Genomic DNA, 26,036 nt, shown 5'->3' with positions numbered 1-26,036 from the left:
CCAAGAATAAGGACAAACTCAGGCTCCAGAGCATTCTGCCACGCTGCCCCTACTTTCTGGAACTCTTTACCATGCACAATCAGAGAGGCACCGTCCTTACAGACTTTTAAAAAAAAGCTAAAGACCCACCTCTTCCATCAGGCATTCAGTCCGCTTATCTGACCTTCAAAAACTCCTAACTTTTATGTTTTATGTTGGTATATTTGTAAAGTGCTTTGAGTCTCACAGGGAGAAAAGCGCTATATAAATCGCAAATTATTATTATTATTATCTTGGCGTACTACGAAAGGCAAATTGTGTAGACTGTGAAAAAGTAGATATAGGGCTCAATTTTGTATCGGCAGTTACAAAAGAAGAATTTCAAAAACGTACCTGCATGAATTGAAGGTCGACTTTTGTAATTTATCCAATAACATGCATAGAGTGCCAGAAACAATATGTAGGACAACCCGAGAGGTCAGATCCAGGATAAGGGAACATCTTTCCACAATTAAAAAAGGTATTGCCAGTACACCCTTAGTGCAACATTTTGTTACTGTACACAGTAAGGATACCAAAGCTTTCAAATGGACAGCTATAGAAAGAGTATTCCCACCAATGAGGGGAGGGGATAGAGAAAGGCTGTTGGGTCACCAGGAGGTCTTTTGGATTTTTAAACTCCAAACAAGGTTACCAAAGGGTTTTAATTAAGATTATGACCTCAAAAACTTCTGGTAAAAAAGCACGATCTGATAGGGTATGTTAACAACATGTTATGCTGTAATTTAGTATTGTGTGTACAGGGTTATATCTGTTGCCTAGTGTATATGGTTAAACATGTATGAATGCATATATTTCTTTGAGATGATCGAAAATTTGGTACTATATCTATTTAGATGGGTTCGAACACAAAATCCAGCAGGGTAAACTATACCAATATGAGATATTTGCATGCTAACATTACTATCACACAGAAACATTCTTAAGGGGGTGTTTGCACCTATCTTTGCAATATTCAGCTGTTGAGTATTATATGTCCTTAACACAGATACCCAAACATACCAATACCCAATAGGGATCGGTCGCAATTTGTGCAGGTTGTTAGAAGTTTATTAACTCTGCTAGTGCCTGTTTTCACTCTCTATGATCAGACTAATAATACAATATAATTCATCCCTAGATTTGGGACGAATAGCCAAATGCTTTAAAATCAGAGTGTTTAACTATTACAAACCTGGTTGTCTGTAATCTTCGCTTAACTCCAAATACAGTTGATACATTCCTGGGTTTTTAATTGTATTGTTGTTTCCATTATTTTAATATATAGTCAAATAAAACTTAGGTTATAATTTTTCCCCCACTTATTCGCCATCTTGTAACTTAGTTGACAATTCCACTATTTGGGAATCAGAGTGCTATCCAAGTGTACAATTTTTGGAGATTTCTATCCCCTCTTTTCTGTTCTATGTTAGAAGTTTATTGTATATTAGGGCCATGGGCAATATGTAAATATGTTGAAATGTCAAAACACTTTAAAGCCTTTTGTAACGATTGCAGTTTGTGCAGGTCGATAGGTGTTTATTGTAAATTTGGGCCATGTCCATTATGTAAATATGTTGAAATGTCAAAATACTTCAAAGCCCTTTGTAACAGTAGGGCTAGTGAGCATAAGTTGTTAAATAGAGAGTAAAAGGCAAAGGGCTAATTTTTCAATATGGAAACACTGTTTCAAGAATGTGTGAAATCAATTAATTAATCAATGGGTTAACCAATCGAAGGAGGCCTGTTTCCTTTAAAAGTTTGTAGTTTTTAATGTGACAAGTAGCAGCTTTTGAGTACTGCGTTCTAGCCGAAACACATCAGTTGCATACTTGCTGACCTCCCTGTTCCATTATACTTCCACTTTGTGCTGTAATAATATGTGGATTTTAAAGTTTATTCAGATATGTACAATAAAGGACTTTTTATTTTAAATCTTCTCTGAGCCAGTGCTCCTACTTTTTTTTTTGTTTGCTGATGTGAGAGGACCCTGAGTGTAAGCACGACTCAAATGGAGATTCAGTCCACTTTTTTAGCCAATTGATCCTGTGAGGCCGCCCTTAGTTCCGAGTCTGCAGCTAGGAACTGTGTGGTTTGAGCGCAGAGGATCTCTTCAATTTCATATTACTATATGTTGTGTTATTATCGCACATGTAGTTGGTAGCTTATCACCCTCTCAGTGTATGTTTTGCAAAACACTATATATCTTGGAAACAGTCTTTTCATTTGATCCTCTGCCAGCCTGGATTCTGGCGTTCATGGGATTAACACAGCAGTACATCTGTTTTCCTGGAGCTGTCCTGGTGACACACACGCCGAGGGGATAAGTTATATGGTGTATATAATACATGATACGCTGTTTTATCTTGTACATCTTGTGAGTTGCCATTTGTCTGTGTGAATTTTATTAAAACTTTCTATACTTTGCATTTGAGTCTGCGCTCCTCTCCTCTGTCTTTTAGATTCTATTTATCCTATGAGGATATCCAGCTCCTATCTTCTAGTGTTCAAGTAAACTCTGTGTGTATTTTGTGATCATGTAAATTAATACATCTTTTTCCCATTTATAAAATACTGCTGCCTGTGTTCCCTCTTGAAACTCAGGATTGCCTAAAAATTTTTGGAATTTAGGTATGTTAGAGTTATAATTTTAAAGGTTCCTAGTTTTCGCCAAGCCTGAACTACCGTATAAATAGTTTTAAGTTGTTTCACCTGCTTGGGGATCATCTTGGGTGTACATTGGATAAGAGCTCTTGGAGACAATGGATAGGTTAAGTTACGTTCTAAACTGTTATTTGTAAAGCAGTCCATGTTCAGAATCCAGTCTATAACAATACGACTTAGAAACACAAGATTATATATTTTCAGATTTGGGAGGGCTAAGCCTCCATGTTTCCTGGGTAGAGACAGTTTCTCAATAGAGATCCTGGGCTTCTTGTTCTGCCATATGAAGTATCATAGTGCCATATTTTAAACTTTAATATCTTTGCTTTTAAATAGGACAGGGACATTTTGTAAGACAGGACCATCTTAAAGGTATAGTAAACCCCAAAATGTTATTTTATGATTCAGATAGAACATACAATTTTAAACAACTTTCCAATTTAATTCTATTATCAAATGTTCTTCATTCTCTTGTTATCCATTGCTGAAGGGACAGCATTGCACTACTGACAGGAAGCTGAAAATAACTATTTAGCCAATCACAAAAGACAAATGTGTGCAGGCACCAATTAGTAGCAGCTCTCACTAGTGTATGATATGTGCATATTCATTTTTTTAACAAGGGATACTAAGAGAACAAAGCACATTTGAAAATAGAAGTGAATTTAAAAGTGTCTTAAAATAACATGCTCTATCTGAATCATGCAAGTTTAATTTTGACTTTTCTATCTCTTTAAATAACGCGATCCGACCCGACATAGAAATAGGTAAATTCTGCCAGTTTTTCATGTCTTCTTTAATCTTTTTAAGATCAGGAGTATGTTAAGATTGTACCAGTTTTGAGGCTGGGAAGAGATGTTTATTCCAAAATATTTATATGAATTTACTACTATTTTAAAAGGTATGTCTAATGCGAGATTTCATTTTGCCTAATCCAAAGTAGCTCAGACTTTGTGGCGTTAATTTTATAGCCTGAACATGATCCAAAGGAGCCTATCAGGGATAACATTTTTGGAATATTAACCAAGGTATTGGAGACAAAGAGCAAGATATTGTCTGCATAAAGCCCAATCTTCAATTCTTTATTACCTATCTTTATTCCTTCTATTTTGTGTCTAATCATTATGGCTAAGGATTCAATAGAAATATCAAACAATAACGGAGAGAGTGGACAACCCTGACGTGTACCTCTTTCCAAAGTTAACAAGGGGGATTTCATATTATTAACTAGAAGTTTAGTGTGTGAGTTGTTATATAGATTATTTACTAGCTTCTGGAAATTTCCTTTGAAACTGAATCTCGCCAGTGCGGAGAGTAGATGATAAAGGTGAATTGAATCAAATGCTTTTTCGGCATCTATTGTAATGATTGGAGAGTCAGTGGTTTCCTTTCCTCTATCCTCATTTTTATTGTTAAAATAATCCACTACTAAGAAAACCTCCCTGATTTTTGCTGCTGAATTATGTTTGTGTAAAAATCCTGATGATCTTTATGTATAATGTCTTTCAGAACCGATTGTAGTCTTTTTGCCAAAATAGTGGTGAAAATGTTCTAGTCTGTGTCTGTGTTGAGCAAGGCTATAGGATTCCTTTTTTGGGGGGTCTTTGCCTTGCTTAGGAATTAAAATAGTTTGGGAAGCTGCAAACTTTGAAGGGATCTACTTATTCTCCACATAGAAGGAGTTAAATAATCTTTCTGAATGACTAGTAATCTTAGGGGCAAGAATTTTATAAAATTCATTCGGTAATGCGTCTGGGCCTGGCGCTTTATCTGGGTGTAATGCCTTAATGGTCTGGCTAATTTTCTCTTCCGTGACTGGTGCATTAACTTTTGTTATAGCTTTGAGGTCTAGAACCGGGTTTACAATGTTGTTCCAGAACTCGGCCTTGTTTAATACATTTGATTCCTTGAATGAGTACAGGTCTTAATAATAGCCTGAGAATATCTCTAGGATTTTTTTTGGAGAGTTAACTGTCTTATCTGACTTCTTTATTATTTTAATCAGTGTAGGTTTTTTTACTGTTCCTGACCAAATTGGCTAGTAGTCTTCCTGCTTTGTTACCATGTCTGTAGAATTTTGCCTGTACCCTAAGGTCTTTTTGGGATGAGATCTGTAGCAAGAACGTGTCTCGCTCTCTTTTAGTATATTTGTCCCAATTTACTCTCATTGTTTGCTGTAGATAACGGTTGTATGCTTTAACCAGGGCATTTGAGATTTCTTTTTCCCTAGTTTTGTGTTTCTTCTTTAGATTTATCATATAGGCTATAGTATCCTCTCTTAGTACTGCTTTTGCAGTCTCCCAAAATATTGAGGGGTTATCTACTGATCCTAGGTTGAGACGAGTATAATCAGTCATTCTTTCATTTAACCAATTTTTAAATTTGATGTAAGTTACCAAATACTTTGGGGAAAAAAAACGGAACAGTAAAGAGGAGCCATTGTGTATCTGGATCTCTAATAGTGTTGGTGCGTGGTCGGAGATACAAAGTGGTGCAATACTCGCTTTAACCCCATTTTTAATTAAGTTCTCGTCGGCCAGCAACAAGTCTAATCTAGACAAAGATTTAAAGGCCTTTGAAATACAAGTGAATTCATGTATAACTGGATTTTGTGTTCTCCAGATGTCACTGACTGCTAAGTTTCTAAAAATATTTCTAAACAATTTACTTTCTAGGGCATCTCTTTTTGGTTTTATTGGGGCCTCTTCTAAGCCTATCAATTGGGTATTGGGGCGCCATATTGAAGTCCCCAGCCATAATAAGAAATCCCTCTTTTTGCTGCAAGATTTTAGATTGAATTGAATCCCAGAAATCTGGTTATATTCATTGGGTGCATAAAGATTGCATAGTGTATATATGAAATTTTCTATTTTTAATTTTACTAACAAAAATCTACTCTCTACGTCTGTCAAGACAGATAACATTTTATAATTGAGCTTTTTACCCAATAGAATTGCTAAACCTCTCTTCCTGGCGAGGCTTGGTGTGGCTATAACCTCTTCCACCCAAGCCGATTTTAGTTTTGCGGCTTCACCCATATTCAAATGGGTTTCTTGCAAAAAGCCAATATCCGTATTTAATTTTTTAAGGTGGGAGATTACTGCTTTTTGTTTAATCGGGGACGTGATGCCTCATATATTCCATGATGTTATAATGAAATAATTATGTCTAGCCATTATCTACAGTACATGGGGGGGGGGGGAGAGAGAGAAAAAAAGGGGGTGGGGAATGGGCGTAGTCACATAAAAACATGAACAAAATGTATTCCGTAGAACCCCTTATTCCAGTATCTCATCAGGCTGCTATCTTGTTAGCCTTAAAGGGACATTTTACACTTGTTTTTTCTTTGCATAAATGTTTTGTAGATGATCTATTTATATAGCCCATAAAGTTTTGCTTATTTTTAAATAACATTGCTCTGATTTTCAGACTCCTAACCAAGCCCCAAAGTTTTAGGAGAATACCGACATAAACCTACTCCAGCTTACTTCTGTTTGCGTAAAAGGTCTTTTCATATGCAAAGGAAGGGGGAGGGGAGGAGAGTGTCTGATATTTCCCACTTGCAGTGAGTGTCCCAGTAACCTTTTAAACAGAGCTAAACTGGAAGCTTTTAAATGGTTTTATACTGGATTTTTATATCAGTATCTGTGCATATTATTCTTTATAGTAGTGTCTATTACATGCAGATATATGAAAATTGTATACTGTCCCTTTAAGTGGAAAAAAAAGAGAAAAAAGCCATCAGCTTTAAGATATAGATATCTTCTTATCAGTAAGGAATTTCTCTGCCTCTTTGGCCAAATTGCTACAGATTAAGGAAAGATCCCTCCTTTTCATGGAAGTTTCATAAGAAAAATCTTGAAATAGTAATACTTTAGCATTGTCGATAAAAATGGGTTAGTTTTTATGAAAATATTGCATTATGGTTTTGTGTTGAAAGTTCAAAAGCTTGAGAATGATAGGCCGTGGAGTGGCTTTCCTTTTATCAATAGGATGGAGTTTCCCCAATCTGTGAACTCTTTTGATTATAATAGGGGGATCAGGACTGGGAATATTTTATAGCTGTGGTATAGTAATGGGAACCAATTTAAGTAGATCCTCATTCTGTTTAATTTGAGGAACCCCTATTATTCTAATGTTGCTCCTTCTGGAACGGTTCTCAGATCTTCAATTTGATTCTGTAGTTTGATTATACAAGTTTTATTGCTATCCAGTTTAGTCTCGTGTGATTCGGTTAGATCTTCAAGATCCGAGATTCTTTGTTCGGCTTCTTGTATCCTCTTAGAGAATTGTCTAACCTCACTAGTTAGGGTTGATATGTCATGTTTGATTTCAGCTTTAAGCATTTCAAACTTAGGAGTTAGAGCTTCTAAAATATTATTAACTAGAACTTAGGTGTCTGTACTTTTGCTCAAGCGTGTAGAGTTACCTGATTCAGAATGAATGTCCACCAGGGTTTTTATTGAATTTTCTTTCTCTGTGTTTTGAAGCCATAACTGGGGTTAAGGGCTTAGTGTAAGGGGGTGATTTGAGGAATTTATCCATACACAGTGTGGAGAACGTGACTAGTGGAGTGTAAAAGGTGCTCTATGAAAAAAAAGGTATGTGATTCAAAAACTGAGAAAAAAAGGGGGTATGAAGGGAGTGAAGTGGGCAGTTGAATTAAGACCAGTTATGTCAGGTTCAAGCACAGGGATATCAGTTTCTTACTTAAGCCAGCCAAGAAATTCTGGTTGTAGCTGGGTTATAAGATTTCTTACAGCCTTATCTATTGAGGGCTCTATATTTTAAATTAAGTTAGTACTCTTCAACCCAGTCCTAGATAGAAAAAGCTTATCTGTCTACTGGAATTCAATTGTATGTTTCAATATGAGAAACGTTGTATTTTTTTATTAATAGTCTACTATTTGCTACTTTAATCAATTTTAGCGGGGGTATGTTTTATGTCTACTTAGCATCTAACTTATAACATTCCCACAATTAGGTGTCAAATAGTTTCTTAGCAAAGGGCTTCTAATGTTTACGTTTTTGCAATCAGGGCGCTTTTCTTTAACTGCATATTACAGCCTGTTGGCTGAAGAATCTGCAATGTTTTAGAGTAATTGCCCTTGCCAAACCTGTAGGGCTTTTAGTTATAGGTGGTTTAGATTGCTTTTTATAACCTCTATTAATAGCATAAACCAAGGAAAACTCTAGTCTTTAGAGGAAATACATTTCTAAAATCCATCTGTAGCAGTACTGTACCTATACAAACATTCGAATACAAAGAGTTAGTTTTACTCAGACTTCACTGCATAGTCAGAATAAGAATACAATATAGTAAATGAGCTGTCTTTCACAGATTTTTCTTTGTGTACAACTGTGGAGAAAGGGGTTCTCAGCTCCACTACCCCTTATTTGCTTAAGGCAGTCAAAATAACAAAAGGTGGCCTCTAGTTCCCCAGACTAATAAAATACCAACATATATACTTTATAGAAATATCCATAAACCATGTTAAGCTATTGTTGTTGGGCCATAATTTTATATCAGACAGCATATCTTTAACTGGTTACTTCAGCCTGTTTCCAAAAAAATATATTTATCTCTAAATGCTTAACCTTCCTGGTCCTGTATAAAATATGATTATGTCTAGTTTTACGGGTGCCTATAGATAGTTTGAACCTAGCACTCTGTATTTTAATAGGATTAGCTTTTGAACCTGTTTCCTTCAAAACATATAATTAAAGTCAACCATAAAAAAGTAGGTGATGCTAGATCCTAATTAGTATGGCCAGATTTCTTTGTTAAAGTCAGGTCAAGGTGTCATATGGTCTAAAGCCTGTGGATACCCTTTCTTTGTTCAGGGGTGAAAGAAAAGGAGGCTGCACGTGTTTTAAAGGCACTGGGTATAAGACAGTCACTAGAAGCCCTTCTTACTTTCTGGTTTCTTCTCTTTTAACCAGAGATGTGGCTTAAGAGTTCAGGAGGTTTTAAGGGTATTCCAGGCTGACATGTCCCATGATGTATACCTGGTGAGTTTTAGACAAATGGCAGTTAGCTGTGTTAAGCGGTGTTACTACGCCAGTATTTCAAAAGTCCAGCTCTGCGACAAGTTACAGTTTTAGAAACAAATAATGTGTAACAATTGGTTACTCACAGTTTTGATAGAAACGTTCTACTAGGTACAACCTGATCCTGCCACAGTTATGATCCTCTGTATTGCGGAAGACTGCTGGACCCTTTAGTGGTAAGTGCAGCAAACTTTCTCCCAATACAGGCTGGAGCTGATAGAACCTCCTTGAGCTCCGTGAGACCTGATGGATGTTGCCACCAAGGGCTGGCTTTACAGAGTGGCGGTTTCCGAAATCCGGAACTTCAGCTTACCACCACTGTGATCCTACTGAAGCTTCGTTAAGGAATATTGAGCCTTCCGCTCGACACCTGCACTCCTATTGGAGTGTTCAGCGCTGGTATTGTTTAGGTTTTCACTGTAATGGGTAGGTTGGCTCCAGCGTCTCCTTTTGGGTCGTGATGAGCTGTGCAGGTCCACCTCACGCAGCACCGGTGGGAGGGAGAGATATTAGCAGACCTGGGTTTTCACTTGGCGTGGGTCCCTGTGAGGTGCTGCCGGTTCGCTGATTCACAGCTTCTCAGCACGAGTGTTGTGGCGCTCATCAGAGATCCGGGTGACAGGTCTTTACTCTCAGCTTTTTGGGCCTGACAAACGCAGGCTTTCTGGCGTGAGAAATCCTGATTCTCCGCCTATGGGACAAGGCTGGTACGAGCTTCGATCAGTCACTGCGTGGGTTGCAGCCTGGCTCCTCCCCCGGATTCTCTAGAGCATCTGCAAATCATATCTTACTGGTCATTATAGACATGTCATATCTGGCTCTCATTACCATCATCAGCATTCAGTTTTAAACAACTTTCCTATTCACATCTATTGTTACTTTTGCTTAGTTCTCTTGGTATCCTTTGTTAAAGAGTAATATCAAGTGAGTCAGGAGTGTGCACATGTTTTTAGCCAATATTTGTAGCAATGTTATACAGAGTTGCAAACACACGTGTACACTACTAAGCTCCTATCAGCCTACCTATGTTTACTCCTCAACAAAGGATTCCAAGAGAACAAATCCAATGATTGAAAAGTTGTTTAATATTGTATGATCTATTGAATCATGAATGTTTAATTGGACTTTACTGCCCCTTTAACTACAAATAAAAATATTCATTTTCACTTAAGGGAATATAACTTTTGACTAACACTAATACAAATATTTTACCTTATACAGCCTACACAGTAATAAGAAACCTTACATTTAAATTGGTTAATAAATAATACTAGTCCTAGTGCTACAAAAATGGCTGCAGTATCTTGCTTAGCAAAATATTGTAAGCTTCTCTAGTAGCCAAGAAGGTAAAGGGACATAAAACCCAAAATATTTATTTCATGATTCAGATAGAGAATACAATTTTAAACAACATTCCAATTGACTTCTATTATCTAATTTTCTTCTTTCTTTGGATATCCTTTTTTTGAAGAAATCACAATGCACATGGGTGAGCCAAGCACACAAGGCAAGTATGTTCAGCCACTAATCATCAGCTATTGAGTCTATTTAAAATTGCTTTTTGACAAAGGATACCCAGAGAATGAAGCAAATTAGCTAATAGAAGTAAAGTGCATGCTCTTTCTAAACCATGAAAGAAATGTGGATTTCATGTCCCTTTAAGGAATTGACAAATGTAAACTCATAACGGAATTAGCACTTTTGCTTAAAAAGATTAAACTTTTTAAATATCCCTGTAAAATGTTTTATGCATAGAAAAAAAAATCTCATGTATATTCATTAATTATTTTGCCTTTCTGTCCTGTAATTTAACTAGAAAATCTTTGTTTTTCAGTACCTCACAGAATCTGTACATTGTGTAGGATCTGGAAATGTTAGCCTGCAGCATGATCTGCAGTGATTTCTTAATCAGTGTTCATTTATTTCTGCTCCTAATTGACCAATGGAAGGACATGTGATAATATGGTAGTGGCTTTGCAAGCTGTATGTCTGTGGGATCTAGAACAAAGCAAATTTTGCAAGAAAATTTTATTTTATATGCTCCTGAGCCTACTTAGTTATACTTTTCAATAAAGAAGAATAAAATAGAACAAGAGAATAAAATAGATTTAATAATATATGTAATTAAGAAGTCTCTTAAAATTTGATGTGCTATCTGAACCATGAAAGTTTAATTTTGAGTTTTACGTCCCTTTAATTGCTGATACATACTATACAAATATAAATATGACATAAAACAGTATGAACTAACTGAAAGTGCAGAAGAAAATAAGCAATACTCAAAGCTTGATGCTAGCAACGATTTATTCAGCAATGCCAAATACAGAAAGGAAACATTCAGGTAAACGCCTGACGTGTTTCACACATGTGATCATTGCTGAATAAATCGTTACTAGCATCAAGATTTGGGCCTCAGTATTGCTTATTTTGTTCTGGACTTTCACTTTGACCTAGCGGGAGGAAATACCGATTTGAGCATTCTGTAGGCGCTTGTTCTACCCACTTGCTCATCGTTGATTGAAGCAGATCGCTGAGACACCCCCCCACCCCCATATCTTATGCCATTGGTAGGCACAGAACGCACTGACGTCAGTGACTTGGTATCCCACAAGGAAAAAGCGATGCCCGCGGTGGCGGAGGATTTGAACAGCCAACATTACCTGGGGATGAGACTTGAGGGCCTCCTTGCCTGACAGGTTTCGTCTGCAGAAGTTGTCCAATCCGACACGCTTCCCAGTTCCGGACGGATACTACAGGGGGACGTTGCAGTGCACTTAGCAGTTGATGCAAACTTTATGCACCTGTTCTTGGTGATAAGATAAGTACCATACTTACCAGCCATACTTTTGGGACTAAGCCTACGATATCCAGAGACACTTAAACCTTTGTTGCCTATGTGTTGGATACCCAGATTCTTCATTTGAAGGACTTCCAATTTGAAGGATTTGTATTACATGGGACTGTTGTTGTTTCGTTGAATACTCCCAAAACAACACTGTTATTACCTCACTCTGGAGGCTAAGCAGTCTCTTATTATTATTGTAAATGGCATGTTTGTTTTTTGCTCAGTATGAACTAATAAAAGTTTCTAAGTATATAATGCACCCAAAGCTTACCTGCAAAACAGTTTCTGTTTTAACCCCATTAACCCCTTTTATTGAGGCATAGTTTTGTTTGCAGCAAGCTCCCCCCTGGGTATTTCTATATATGGAAGGTGCTGTCCAGGCCATAGCTTCTGCAGAATGCACTTGCGCACAGGCACTGTAGGGCGCAGAGTCACATGGCACCTGACCAAAGCAGTGCACAGTATAATGCTGAAGCTTTCACAAAGCATGTGACATTATCCCAACGAAAACGAGCAAGCCTCTTTTCAACAAACAATAGCAGTACCTGCAGTCCCTCCTCAATCTCCCCTTGCTTGTATAAGTAATTATTCTCACATGTACACTGTGTTATAATGTTACAAGGTTTAGAGTAGGACACTGATAAGGGGGTGATGCAGGCTACACTTGGCAAGACTAAAGTGTAATTTTGCTAATTTTTGGAAATGTTATCAGCTTTTTTTTCTACACTTATTGTTCACACATTTTTTTTACCTCACTTTACCTTTGATACTATGCACAGGGTCAGTGGCGACTTTAGGAACAATATATAGGGGGGGCACATAAGATACCACAGTCAAATCTGGGGGAGCACTAATAATTTTCACCACTAAATCATACCACTAAAAAAAACTAAATACATTTATATAAATATGTATATGTACAGCAGCCAGGATGTGAGCTCCATCCATATGCTATGTTTATTACAATAATAGCAAGTTAAAATATATTTTAGTAGTTTGGCTTCATCTCAGATTGCAAACACAACTTTTGGAGAGCGAGCATATTGCTTAGGGAAACAGCACATTTGTATGGGGAACCAATAGTTATAAAATGAAACAAAGGAAGAAACATTGGAGCATTCATATTCAGAAGCAGCTGGTGGGACTACAGGCACAGAATTTTAGGATACAGTCACTGAATGTTTACACAACCACCCATGTTTATCTATATACAGTAGTATAACTGCACATATGCTACACAAGTGTGTATCTGTTTACATGCATTTATTTACCTATGCATTTATGTGTATATCATATTTTACATGAAATAATTGTTCTTCTCAATCACATTTACAGATATAGAAGTGGTGTATTGACATGTTGTATGTATTGCACGTATTACACATGTGTGTGTATCTGTGTGTATATATATATATATACACATATATATATATATATACACACATGCACACAGACTCATATTTCCACATTTTAAGGATATTTTCATTGTTATATTGTAATCATTGTTATATTGTACTATTATAAATCCATGCACATATATTTTCTAATTCAGTGCCATAAATGTTGTGTCAGATATAAATAATGCTCATTGTTGTTATTGTAATTCACTGAAATGTGTATTTTGTACATTACTGTAGACAATTTTGGATGTAAACATAGGTCCACACATCTGTCAGTCAAACAATAACACCGCCAGCTGCTATATGCACACACATGCCCAATCATATTTATTATGGTGGATCCATAGAAGCAGAATGCTGGTTTTGTAATAAAACTGCATGTACACAACTAACTATTGTAGCAACGTTACTATAATCATCAGAACTTTATATTTATATACTATATTTTGAACAGATCAATACCTGCATACGGTGCTCATAGTAATGTTGCTACAATAGTTAGTTGTGTACATGCAGTTTTATTAGAAAACCAGAATTCTGCTTCTATGGATCCACCATAATAAATATGAGAAATCATTCAGTATAAAATTGAATGTGAGTGTTAGAGTTAATGCATTCTAAACCGGTGCAGTGTATCTCTTACTTACAGTTGCAGCTCCACCCTTATGTGACAACCCTGGGAGCAATGAGAAGATCAGTGGGAGCCACTCACAGATATAAAGCTCCTCCTTTTTTTCTTTTATAAAGCAGCAGCCTGTCCGTTCCCGTGCTCCCTCTGGTTGCATTGCTGTGAACTCTTGGGTACGTCAGGGTCACAGAGGAGGGACTTGGGGCCAGTTTCACTTTGAAAATTAGGCGCCCTTGCGGCCGCATAATTTGTTTAATTCAGCAGGGGGGCACATGGGGGGGGCAAGGCATTATAATGGGGGGGGGCAACTGCCCCACCTTGCCCCCCTGTAGCGACGCCACTGCACAGGGTCGACTCCAGAATGAATGAAATGGGGTTGCATTTTTTTTTTCACGAGGGGGCATGCATTTACAAAGCATGTATTAGAGTCAAAATAAGAGCAGACCTACATATTCTGCAGGAAAGTGTAGTTTCTGACTGGCTTATCCCCCACTATTAACATTTAGAGAATATGTGCTAAATCACTAAGTAAAAGAATGAAGTCTAAATCCTATGCAGTGCACTAAAACAGAGCCATTAAACTTGAAACCCCCAGTGCAATAGCTCCTTAAAAACAATTCACCCCTTAATCACCATGATTCAAAACCCTTAAACTCATTCTCAAGTCTCAATCATGTCCCCCTTTGTTTGCAATAGCAGTGAGGATACTAGGTTTTCGGGTACTGGTAATTTGTAGATTAGATTTAGCTATACCTGTTTCATAATAACTAATGAATATCAGGCTACTTAATACAACCTATGTACTGTGAACCTATAAGAATATGATTGTATCATATAAATATAAGTCTATAAATGGCTACCGGCTTCTATCGACGCCTCAAAAGTGCACTGTGATCTTAGGCCCCCCTTGGAGCTAACCCTAACTATGCACATAATTCAAAATGTTTAATGGCACTTTAATGTCAATTTAAATCATCAGATGGCATTCTGTTAAGCAGAAGCAAAGCTATAGAAAAAAAACACAGGCCAAAAAGTAAAAAGATTTACCTGAACTGATTTGCTGACAACACTCTTCCTAATTCTTTCAAACCCAACACTGCTGGGAATGCATTTTCCGGTTTCCTTGACCATCTGGCTTTTAGCTGCAGTTCTATTTTGAACACCTAGCGCCATTCCAGCAATACCTGGCAGACTTTCTGGCTTGCTCGTTCTGCTTATGTAGCCTTTAGTTTCAAGTCTTGTAATTGCTTTTTCCTGTAGACTTGAATTATTGTTTAGCTGTGTTGCCATTTTTCATTAGATATATCCAAAAATGATTTAATAATTATACTGCTTCTGATGGTTAGACTGTTGCTGGAGCCTTAGTTTCATTATTTTTGGTTATGAGTTTCTTACTGTCAAGGCAAAACACACAATGTTAATATACAAACAACAGCAACTGGACAGACTATTGCTTTTTTATCCATAAATTAATATGTCATTTATATGGACTATTAAAAAAATAAATATAACTGTGAAGGGTCATGTAAATTTCAGTCTTTATTGTTACAATAGGTTATATATATATACACAGTCATTGACTAAAATATTGGGACCCCTGCATTTCTGTCAGATAATGCACCACTTCGCCCAGAAAATTGTTGCAATTACAAATGCAATTTCTTTTGTTTGTATTGGTATGACACAAAAAAGTGGAGAAAACAAAGCCAAATCTGACACATTCCATGCAAAACTTTAAAAATAGACTGGACAAAATTATTGACACCTTCTCAAAATTATAAGAAATAATTGCATTCCAAGTTTGTGATGCTCCTGTAATTTGTAATTAAACTCACCTGTATCAATTAACAGGAGCTGACAACATAAAAATCACACCAGCAACCAGTTAAATTAGTGAAAAATTTACTCAACCTTTGTTGTGTGTCTCTGTTTACCAAAATTTGTGGAAAAGCATGGACAATCTCAAGGTTACAAGTCCATCTCCAGAGATCTTAATGTTCCTGTGTCCACTGTGTGCAACATTATCAAGAAGTTTACAGCCCATGGCACTATAGCTTATCTCCCTGGACGTGGACGAAAGAGAAAAAATTATCAAATATTGCAACCAAGGATTGTTCGAATGGTGGATAAAGAACCTCAATCAACTTCCAGACAAATTCAAGCTGACCTTCAGGCACAGGGTACAAATATGCAGCTTGCACTATACGTCGCCATCTGAATGAAAAGGGACGCAATTGGCGAATGCAGAGTGGTCCAAAATTCGAGTAGAGAGGTGTAAGAAACTCATTACAGGAAGCAATTGATTTCAGTTATTTTTGGTGTGCTACCAAATATTAAATTGAGGGTGCCAATAATTTTTTTTTTTTTTTTTAAAGAACCAATCTTTTAATGTTAAACAAAATACAACTCATGTATTATATAAAATCCAGTCTTTAGTGTCTGACCAGCTGTCCCTAACATCAGTCACTAGTAATACTATGGCAGGATTGGACAGGGGACAATGTACATCATTACAAACAAAGGAGCTTATTAACTAAATAATATAACTTCTTCTCCCCCCATTCCTGCACCTATTTTGGCACCAAATGGCATGAACTAATTAACAGATTGATTTCATCAAACAATCATTCCTTTTTCGTACAGTAATGTATTTGGCTGTTTGCATATAAAACGACTCGAGAAATTACTAACAATTTAGACAAATTTGCTTTCACCCAAAGCCTGAATGCACATCTATAATTGAGAGTCATTTTGAATTGATAAAGTCCTTTTTAAGTGAGCAAATCATGAAGTTTAATTTTCCAATTTGTAGTTGTATATGCAGCAGATAGACTCCTCCAGCTCAACCCCAGCCCCCCAGAGGCCCCGGAACCACACCTCCCACGATGCCCACCCAGCTTAAAGTGCCTGAGCATCATCGGAAGTGCTTGCTGAGCATCACGGGAAATGCAGCTCCAAAACCCCCGGAGGCCCAAGGCCGAGCACCCCTGCTATATATAATGTATATACATTTGTCACATAAAATTGCATAATTATCACACTCCAAGACTGTTAGGGACTCAATTACAACAGTGATTTTCATGTTAAAAAGAGTTGTGTTTTCATGCATTTCAATTGAGAATGTTTTAATGAATATTTTCATGTTTGTTTGTTTTTTGCAGAACAGATGTTAAACTTCCTTAAACCATATGTATTGCCTAATCTGCAAAATCAATCCTGTAGTACTGTTTGTTGTTGCCTATGTTTTTTGTAGTTTTCAAAAGAGCTTTATTTATCTTATCATGTTTACAAGTGAGAATATGCACACAATAAGAAAAAAAAACAAAACAGAAATAAAATTAGCAATTCGAGGACTCATCTCGTCCTCTAGACGGTCTATAAACACACATTTTGAAATGGATAGTAAATTGTTCAAGAAAATTCCACTGACATAGTGGTTAGTTAAGATACATGATGGAACTTTATAGCGCGGATGGGGGAGACCCAGAGGTCTCCCGACCAGGAGAGAAGGGGGGAGGATAGAAGTCTAGAAGTGAAAAGAGGGGAGGGGAAGAAGAGGGTTGAGGAATATATCGTCAGTCAAGGGTGGGTACGTCATCAGGAAGGCATCTGAGTCCGGTCAGGTCTATCCCTAGTTCGGACCTCTCGTTCCGTCCAGGAGGGCTAAGAGGGAGAGAGAACATTAGGTCTCCAGGTTGTGTCATAAATGTCTTTCCAGTCGGCCCATATAAGCTCAAATAGGTCAGAATTGCCTAGATTATAAAATATGATTTTTTCCATGGTGTATAAGTAGGCCATATAGGAGCAAACTCTCGACCAGCTAGGTGGGGACTCCGATTTCCAGTCAGAGGCTATCAGATGCTTAATGGACATAAAGAGGTATATACTTATGCAGGCATGGTGTTTAGGGATGGAATGAGTACCTATGTGTAGTAGGGCAACTGCGGGAGAGCTACGTAGGGAGATTCCCAATTTGGGAAGGGCTCTAAAACATTTTATCCATAAGGGGCGTATTTTGGGAGATTCCCACCAGATGTGTAAAGAGTCCCCTCTCTGACCACAACCTCTCCAGCAATACGGGGAAGCGCTAGGAAATATTTTAGCTAGCCTGGTGGGCACGTAGTACCAATGAGCCACCAACTTATAATAAGTTTCAAATAGGGTGATGCAATGTATAGTTTTTTGGTTCGCTCAAGCGCTTGTTCCCAGTCATTTGTGGTGAGTGATTTGTCTAGTAGGGATCCCCACTTTACAAGGTGGGGAGCCAGGTCTGAGTTTAGTTCAGAGTCCAACAGGGTGTAGTGTCTGGAGAGGGGTTTGTGAAGCCTCTCTCCTTGATTCCAAGTGGTCTCCCACAAGGTCAGTGGACGATTTGACTGAGGCTTAAAGCCCCAGGAGGTCAAGAAGCTTTTAACTCTGTAATATTCAAATTTCAGGATATGGGGTAAGGCCCCATCTACTCCCAACTGTGAATCAGATTTAAATCCACATTCCGATGGCGGGAGCCAGAGGTCCGAGACCGTCTTTATTCCAATTTGGGACCATTTCAATGGATGGGCATCCTGTAGTCCTACCAATAGGCCGGACAAGGAGGCAATGGGGGAGGGGTGGGGAGCAATGTGTCTAGAGTGGCGGATTTTATCCCAAAATTGCAGGCATTCCCGGATGATGGGGTTTACCAGGGATAGTTCCCTACGACAATGTGCAGGCGTCCAAATCAGATCACGCAAAGTTAGGTTGTAGGGTAATGAGGCCTGTTCTATAGACTTCCATTTGGAGGGAGACTGTATAACTCCCCATTGAGAGACATGGGTGAGCATGGCTCCCTCATAATATTTTACTATCGAGGGAGAGCCCAGACCTCCTTTTGACCGAGGCAGCTGTAAAACTCTCTGCGCCACCCTTGGGGGTTTACCCTGCCATATATGTTTAGTGAACTCACTCTGAAACTGTAATAGAATATGCCTGGGGACTCTGATTGGTAGACATCGGAATAAGTATGTGAGTCGAGGTAGGAAGGACATCTTTAAGGCTGCGATCCGTCCTAGCCATGAGACTTGGGAGAGGTTCCACCTCCCGCTGAGGGAGCGAAGCTCTGTCAGCAAGGGGAGGTAATTGTCCCTGATAACCCGGGGGAAGTCGTTGGACAGTCTGACTCCCAGGTGGGTCACTGAAGATTCCGACCATCTGTACGGATATTTAAGTTTTAAAGGGGCTATAGACGAGTTCTGAAAGCCTTGGGTGTAAATCTCAGTTTTAGGGATATTTAGTCTATAATGAGAGTGGGCACCAAATTCCCTGACTATCAGTAAAAGTCTAGGGAGGGTGGTCGTAAGATCTGAAGAGAAAAGGGTAATGTCGTCAGCAAATAAGGCTATGTTATGTTTGGTGCCACATAGGGTGATCCCACTCATATGTGGGTCAAGTCTAATTTGCTCTGCCAACGGCTCGATGGCCAACGCGAAAAGTAGGGGTGATAAGGGGCAGCCCTGTCTAGTCCCGTTGGAAATTTGAAAAGGGGGAGTTTGGAAACCAAGTCCCTTTACCGAGGCGGAGGGAGTAGAGTATAAGGCCTTGATTGCTCCCAAGAGGGAACTTGGGAATTTAAAGGTGTCAAGTACTTCCCACAGGAAACGCCATCTCACCCGATCAAAGGCCTTTTCTGCATCTAATGATATGATCGCCATGGGTTTGTTAAGGCTGGACGACAGAGTCATAACATTCAAGAGTCTTCTAGTATTATCTGGTCCCTCTCTTTTGGGGATAAATCCTACCTGGTCTGGGTTGATTAAACAGGGGAGAAGGTTGGCAATACGATTGGCTAAAATTTTGGAGAAGAACTTAATATCAGTATTGATTAGAGAGATTGGCCTGTAACTGGCACAAAGAGAGGGGTCCTTATTCGGCTTTAATATAGTTACAATAGTGGCTTCGAGGAATTCACTCTTAAATTTACCTTCTTTCCTAGCTAAGTTGAAGAGTCTAAGGAGTAGGGGGGAGAGTTCTTGGTTATAAGTTTTATAGAAGTGTACTGGGAAGCCATCTGGCCCAGGTGATTTAAATGATTTAGAATTCTTGATAACTTGTTGCACTTCTCTAAGAGAGAATGGCAAGTTTAGAGTATCTCTTTGATCGGGTGAGAGGGACGGTAGATTCAAAGATTTTAGGTACTCACGAATGGAATCTTCCGAGGTCACGGGGGGGTTCTCAGATTTTTCTATATTGTATAATTTGGAGTAAAACTCGGCAAAAGACTCCCCTATTTGTGAGGGAATTTTAAGGAGAGAGCCCTCCCTGACAATGCCATGTATGCGTGAGATACTAGTTCTATTTCTGAGTTTATTGGCTAAAAGGGTGTCCGCCTTGTTGCCCTTATAGAAGTACAGTTGTTTAAGTTTAGTTAGGTTTTCCTGGGTTCTCTGAAGCTCTAGTCGAGAGATGTGATTTTTAATATCGGTTATTTGGGTCATTAGAGGGGTAGTAGGCTTTACTCTATTTTGGCCCTCCAATTCTCTGAGCTTAATGTGAGACTGAGCCAGCGAGAGACCCGCTTGCCTTCGTATTTTAGCCTGTTCAGATATCATGAAGCCTCTTATGGTTGCTTTAGCAGCTCCCCATAGGGTATCATCATCTACCTGTGCCCGGTCATTAGTTTTAAGGAAATGTCCAATTTCTGTACGTAATTTCTCTCTAAAGGGAATATCTTGCAGTAAGTTGTGGGGCATGCGCCAGGAGGGTCTGGAGCGAGTGGTATTTGAAGATATGAGGTCGGCGATAACGCAGTCGTGATCTGACCAGTGGCATATATGGATGGCCGTGTTAGTGACTAGGTCTAGAGAGTCTGCCGTGGAGAATATGTAGTCGAGTCTAGAGTATTGTCGATGCGAATGTGAGTAGTGCGTATAGTCTCGGTCTTGAGTGTGGATAGACCTCCAAATATCAAAGAACCCTGAACCCGTCATGAGGGTACGGAAGTTCGCTGCAAGTCGTTCAATAGGGGGAGGGGCCCCAACCAAGCCAGAGGATTTTCTGTCTAGTTTGGGTTCCCAGGTCATATTGAAGTCGCCCGAGATAATAACCCTACCTTGTTGGTGTTGGGAGATAACATGGAGTATGTGTTTGAGGCACTTAGGTTGGTGAGTGTTGGGTAGATAGACTGATGCAAGTGTATAAAGCACATGGTTGATGTTACAAATTAGAATGATATATCTGGCCTGTGGATCTCTGATGGTCAAGACTGGTTCGATAGCTAGTCTCCTGTGTAGGAGAATTGCAGTACCCCTGGCTTTTTTAGTAAAGGGAGCATACTCAATATGTGTATAATCCCTGGAGGAAAGTCTAATCGGTTCATCCTTGAGCCAATGCGTCTCCTGGAGGAACACTATGTCAGGATTGTGGTGTTTCAGTGAGCGCAATAAGAGGCTTCTCTTAAAGGGAGTGTTAAGTCCTCTAACATTTTGAGTGAGAAACCTCAGAGGAGAGCCTGTCATGAGTAATAATGATTAAAGATTGGAGCCGGGAAGTCATGATATCTGGGTCTGGGGGAAAAGAGAGAAGGGGGGTAGGTAAGTAGAGAAGGAAGGCACTAGGAAGTGCCTCTGATGTGGTGGAAGTAGTCCACCTCAAATGAGCCCTAGTGTGGGCTTCAGTTGGGGGGTTGAGAAAACAGCTCCGGAGCTAGCACAGTGGAGCAGAAACGTCAGCCCCGCTCTAAAAGTAAGTTTGTCATAATATAAAGTGCTTAAACCTAAACAATTACAAAACAGCAAGTAACATAACTTATCAAAACTTATAATATATAGCTTATTCCATAAATAAACATTTTAGCGGCTCAGAAGGTCTCACGGGAACCCTGCCTTAGTCAAAATGAAGGCTAGGCAAAGAGTACCATCAGGAGAGACCCTAGGGCCGACAAACTTCTAAACCAGGACATGTGACTTCTGTAGGAGCCTACTCGGTGGGCTCAGGGTGTCCTTGAGAAACTTGCAAGTGTTGTGTCTTGGGCCTTTTTATTCTCTGTTCCTTTGTCGACCATTCAGGGGCTGATGCTCTCAAGGCAGGTTGAGATTGAGCCTGTACATTGAGAGGGTCCACTAGTAGACCCCATGAGGCCAGTAGAGACGTTCCCTGAGAGGGTGTAGTGATGGTTATCGATTGGTTACCTTTGGTAACTATGAGCCTGGTTGGGAACCCCCATCGATATCGGTAGTTAGCCTTGCGCAGAGCAGTGGTTACTGACTGGAAGTGTCGACGTTGCTGGAGGGTATGTGCAGAAAGGTCAGGTAAAATTTGTACTCCCTCAAACCTACCACTTAGATTTGGTTTACGGTAAGCAGCTTGAAGGAGGCGATCTTTATATAAGTAGCTATGGAAGCACACCACAATGTCCCTCGGCTTGTCAGAACTCACCGACCTGGGGCGCAATGCCCTGTGCGCTCTCTCCATTGTGCTAGACAGGCCTTCAGGGGTGCCTATAAGCTCTTTGAAGAGATCTTGGAGGTAGCCTTGGATATCCGCTGGAGTCACTGTTTCTGGGACTCCTCTGAATCTGATATTACTTCGTCTCGATCTGTCTTCCATGTCAGCCAATTTAGATTCTAATTGTGAGATCTGCTCAGCAAGATTTTCGGCATAAGCAAGAATGTTGGATTGATCCACAGCCTGATCATCTTGTTTGCGCTCCAGAGCATCAACTCTGTCACCAATTTCTGAAATTTCTTTCTTGAGCTCTGCAGAGCTGCGCTGGATTTCCTGGGTGATGGACTTGGTCTGGATGGCCAGGAGTTTCTTGAGCGATGATTCTGTAATGTAGTGTTGGGAAGAAGATGCTGAGTGTTGGCTAGATTGGGACTCTTCATCTTGGGAGTCCTGTTCACTCATCTCACCCCCTGGGTGGGGTGGGGGTTCCTTGGTAACGTGGGTGAAATGGTCGAAGACTGTCTTCCTAGGTTTGGGGTTAGACTTTGAATGTTTCTTTATCATGTGAGGCATCTTATATATTAGTAATTAGGTATCCAGAAGGCAAAATAGGAAGTCTCTGGGGGCTCAAAAGTAGTGTCCTGCTGTTTTGGAAGAAATTCAAGGGTTATACATACTAAAGTGAAGCACGTAGTTTACATGGTACCTATCTCGTGGTTAGAGCGGGGCTGAGTCACACTTAAAAAAGAGAAGTTACATTAGCACATAATTTTGTTACTACCACTCAGGTCCCCCACCTCAGGGAGCAGGGGGATACGACCCGAAGGAAGGGAAAAAGGAAGTTGGAGGTGACCCACCCGGACTAGCTGGGCGGGCGCGGGGAGGTGAGGGGTCAGATAGCAGCAGTCAGAAATCAGATAATATGTCACAAGTGTCTTTTCCTTTTTTTTTCCCCTTTCTCCTCCCCTCTCCTTTTAAAAGAGAAAGGAAGAGAAAAAAAAAATCAGCAAAATCGAACCCGACTGTGTCAGAACGCAAGTTAAAAGATTGACACTCGTACACAGGCGGGCTCGTGGGCCTAGGTTACCTGACGCAATGGCCCCTGCTGGTCAGTGCACGGGAGAGAGGCTAAGATTGCTTTCTCAGATAATGGACAGTTCAAATAAGTGCAATGAACAGGCAGGAGAAACTGGGGTCTGAGAAATATGGGAGCACAAGTCTTGTGGATGAAAAGACAGTAGTTATGTAAGGCCAATGCAAACAAATAAGACAATAAACCAGGCCCCAGGGGAGCTGAGGCCGGTAACTAATTAGGGTCTGTAGGTAACCTGTGGAAGGAAACAATTGTTATGAAATGACACTACACCATAGGCATCATGCCTAAGGACAATTGCACTGACGCAGCAGCCTTTCACATTTATGCTTTTGTTAAGAGTTGAGATTATAGTCCCACAGTCTCAAAAGAGTGAAGTGTAAGTGAAGTGACAATGGCAGAGTTCTCTGAGATATCTGATAAGGAGGGGGATTGTATAAGTTATTAATAAGGAATGGAGTCAATTATCTTCCTTCCAAGATATGCAGTGAAAGAGGATGAGGGTCTCTGGCGTAGTTGAAGTTAACCCTTATGTATTACTCTGTAGGTTGCCAGGTGGGGAGTACAATTGCTAGGGAAGCAGAGACAAGATGGGATATATAGCATTCAGTGTCTCTAGGGTATATACCCTTGGGGAGGGGAGAGGGTATGGGCAGTTAGCCCAGCAATGTGGTGGCTTCCCCTATGTGTCTCAGTATTGGTCAGAAGGCCAGCAGAAGGTTCTTATATGATGATCCTTATTGTATTTGGCCCCCACAGTTCTTAGAGAGATGGAGCAGGTTGTTATAGGCGTAAAGTGATAAGGGGACACAGGCTAGCTCCAGCAGCAGGGTTCAGAGTACCCCTAATACTTTGGCATACAAAAATGCTTATCAACTTTATATATTGGCCAGCAAGAGTCTTGTGGGAAAACTGATAAATGTGCACAGACTATACCCCAGTGTCAGGGGCAAATACTAGAGGTGCCAGATAAACTGACAAAGTCTTACCCGGTCTGTAGGAGAAAACGTTGGAGCAAGGAGCTGAGCAGATGTTAGATGGAGGGCTCAGCTGTAGGTATCTCCTCCTTGAACTGTCGCTGCTCTCAGACGTGTGTAAAGATGAAGGACCCTAAGGCCCAAAATGGTGGGTGTTCGCGCCTTTTCTCCTAGATTGCGCAGCGGTGGGGCCTGATCAAATTTTCCCCCAGATTTCCAGGTGCCAGCTGATTTAACTGGTTTCCCGGTATCGGCCGCTGTGTGGTGAGTGATGCGAGGTAAGTGGTCCACCTCTGGTGCTTACCTCGCCGGGATAGTAGAGGCCCCTGTATACACCCAAGCAGGCCGTCCGGGTAGAAGTCGGCCTCTCAAGAACAGCAGATGTTGGTGATGTTGCGCTCCGGAGCGGATCCCCGACCCTCCGGAGCGGTGCTGGTTGGTGGCGACTGGCAGCAAGTGGGGGCAGTTAGCTTGGGGTAGCAGGTAGCCCGGAGAGAAACCCCGGCCCTCCGGAGTAGAAGGGCAGCTGCAGCCGCAGGTAGAAGTGAACCTTGGAGTCCGCTTGCGGTAGCTTATTTCCTCTGGGTCAGCGGTATGGTCAAGTAGGTCTTATAGAGAGGTCTGAGCAGGCTTGGATGGTAGTTAGGCGGCCCGGAGTGGATCCCCAACCCTCCGGGAAAAGTCTGGAATCAGCCTGGTCTCCCGTCCGCCGCAGGCGGCCCCGCTCCCGGGACCGCAGATAATCCTCTCTCAGGTGTCTTTTATTGCAAGTAGAACAAGTAAGGCAGGTCACCTTGCAGAGATATAGTGTTCACTTTCAGGGACACCAGGAAAATAAACTTTAGGTTTAGAGAATAGCACTTAATATGGCTATATTTATTAATTTGGTTCAGGAGCTCAGCACCCACGCGTCTAGTCAGCTCAGTGGCTAGCTCCGCCCCCCAGGGTGCCAATAATTTTGTCCAGTCCATTTCTGGAATTTTGCGTGGAATGTGTCAGATTTGGCTTTTTTTCTCCACTTTTTTGTGTCATACCAATATAAAAAAATGAAATAAACATGAGGATATCTAAACATTTGTAATTGCAACAATTTTCTGGGCCAAGTGGTGCATTATCTGACAGAAATGCAGGGGTGACACTATTTTTGGCCATGACTGTATATATATATATATATATATATATATATATATATATATATACAGTATATATATATATATATATATATATATATATATATATATATACAGTATATATATTTATATATATATCTATATATATATATATATATATATATATACACACTATATAAATACACACATATATATATTTATATATATATATATATATATATATATATATACATATATATATATATAGACCTGTGTATATATATATATATATATATATATATATATATATATATATATTTATATTTATACGCTGTGTTCTCCCCAGGACCTTTCTAGTGGCTGCACCACCCAGCTGATTTTACTGACCACCCAGCTACAATTTTAGCCAACATTAAGCTTTTTATTGCAGAAATTATCATTAAATACATTTATGTTAAATTATGTCATTAAATTGTACTTTGGATAGCAGAGAATTATAAAAATACTAGAAAATATGTAGCTATTAACTCGTATTGCTTGTAAATATATAATGGCTTATGGTGAAGTTTTTGTACTTTAATAAAATAATTAAAGTTTAGTTTTTATGACCACAGCATAGGCCTAGATTCCATTTATGTGGCACATTTTGGAAGCTGGTGGTAAGGTAAAATAAAAATTCTCTATAGACTTTAAAGGGACTTAAAACAATTTGGGATAAAGACAAAATATAATAATATGTACTTTAAGTACTTTACCTGCAAATTTATACTGCAGTGCCTCACCATTAACCCTTTAATTTAAGTTTCCGAATTGTAAAGCTCTAACTCCCCCCA

General features: G+C 39.6%; 1 protein-coding gene across 1 annotated transcript in view; it reads right to left on the bottom strand.

The window, feature by feature from the left end:
* LOC128643340 (uncharacterized) overlaps positions 1 to 26,036 on the bottom strand; it is a 111,521-nt gene that overhangs the window by 52,593 nt on the left and 32,892 nt on the right. The window contains exon 2 of the mRNA XM_053696271.1: positions 14,654 to 15,000. Within this exon, the coding sequence (XP_053552246.1) occupies positions 14,654 to 14,896 (243 nt within the window). The 5' untranslated portion in view covers positions 14,897 to 15,000. The remainder of the gene's footprint in view (positions 1 to 14,653; positions 15,001 to 26,036) is intronic.

This window comes from Bombina bombina, unplaced genomic scaffold (assembly GCF_027579735.1).
Source record: "Bombina bombina isolate aBomBom1 unplaced genomic scaffold, aBomBom1.pri scaffold_421, whole genome shotgun sequence".
Lineage (NCBI taxonomy): Eukaryota > Metazoa > Chordata > Amphibia > Anura > Bombinatoridae > Bombina > Bombina bombina.
The sequence above is the reverse complement of the archived record's forward strand: the minus strand, read 5'-3'. Positions and strand labels throughout refer to the sequence as shown.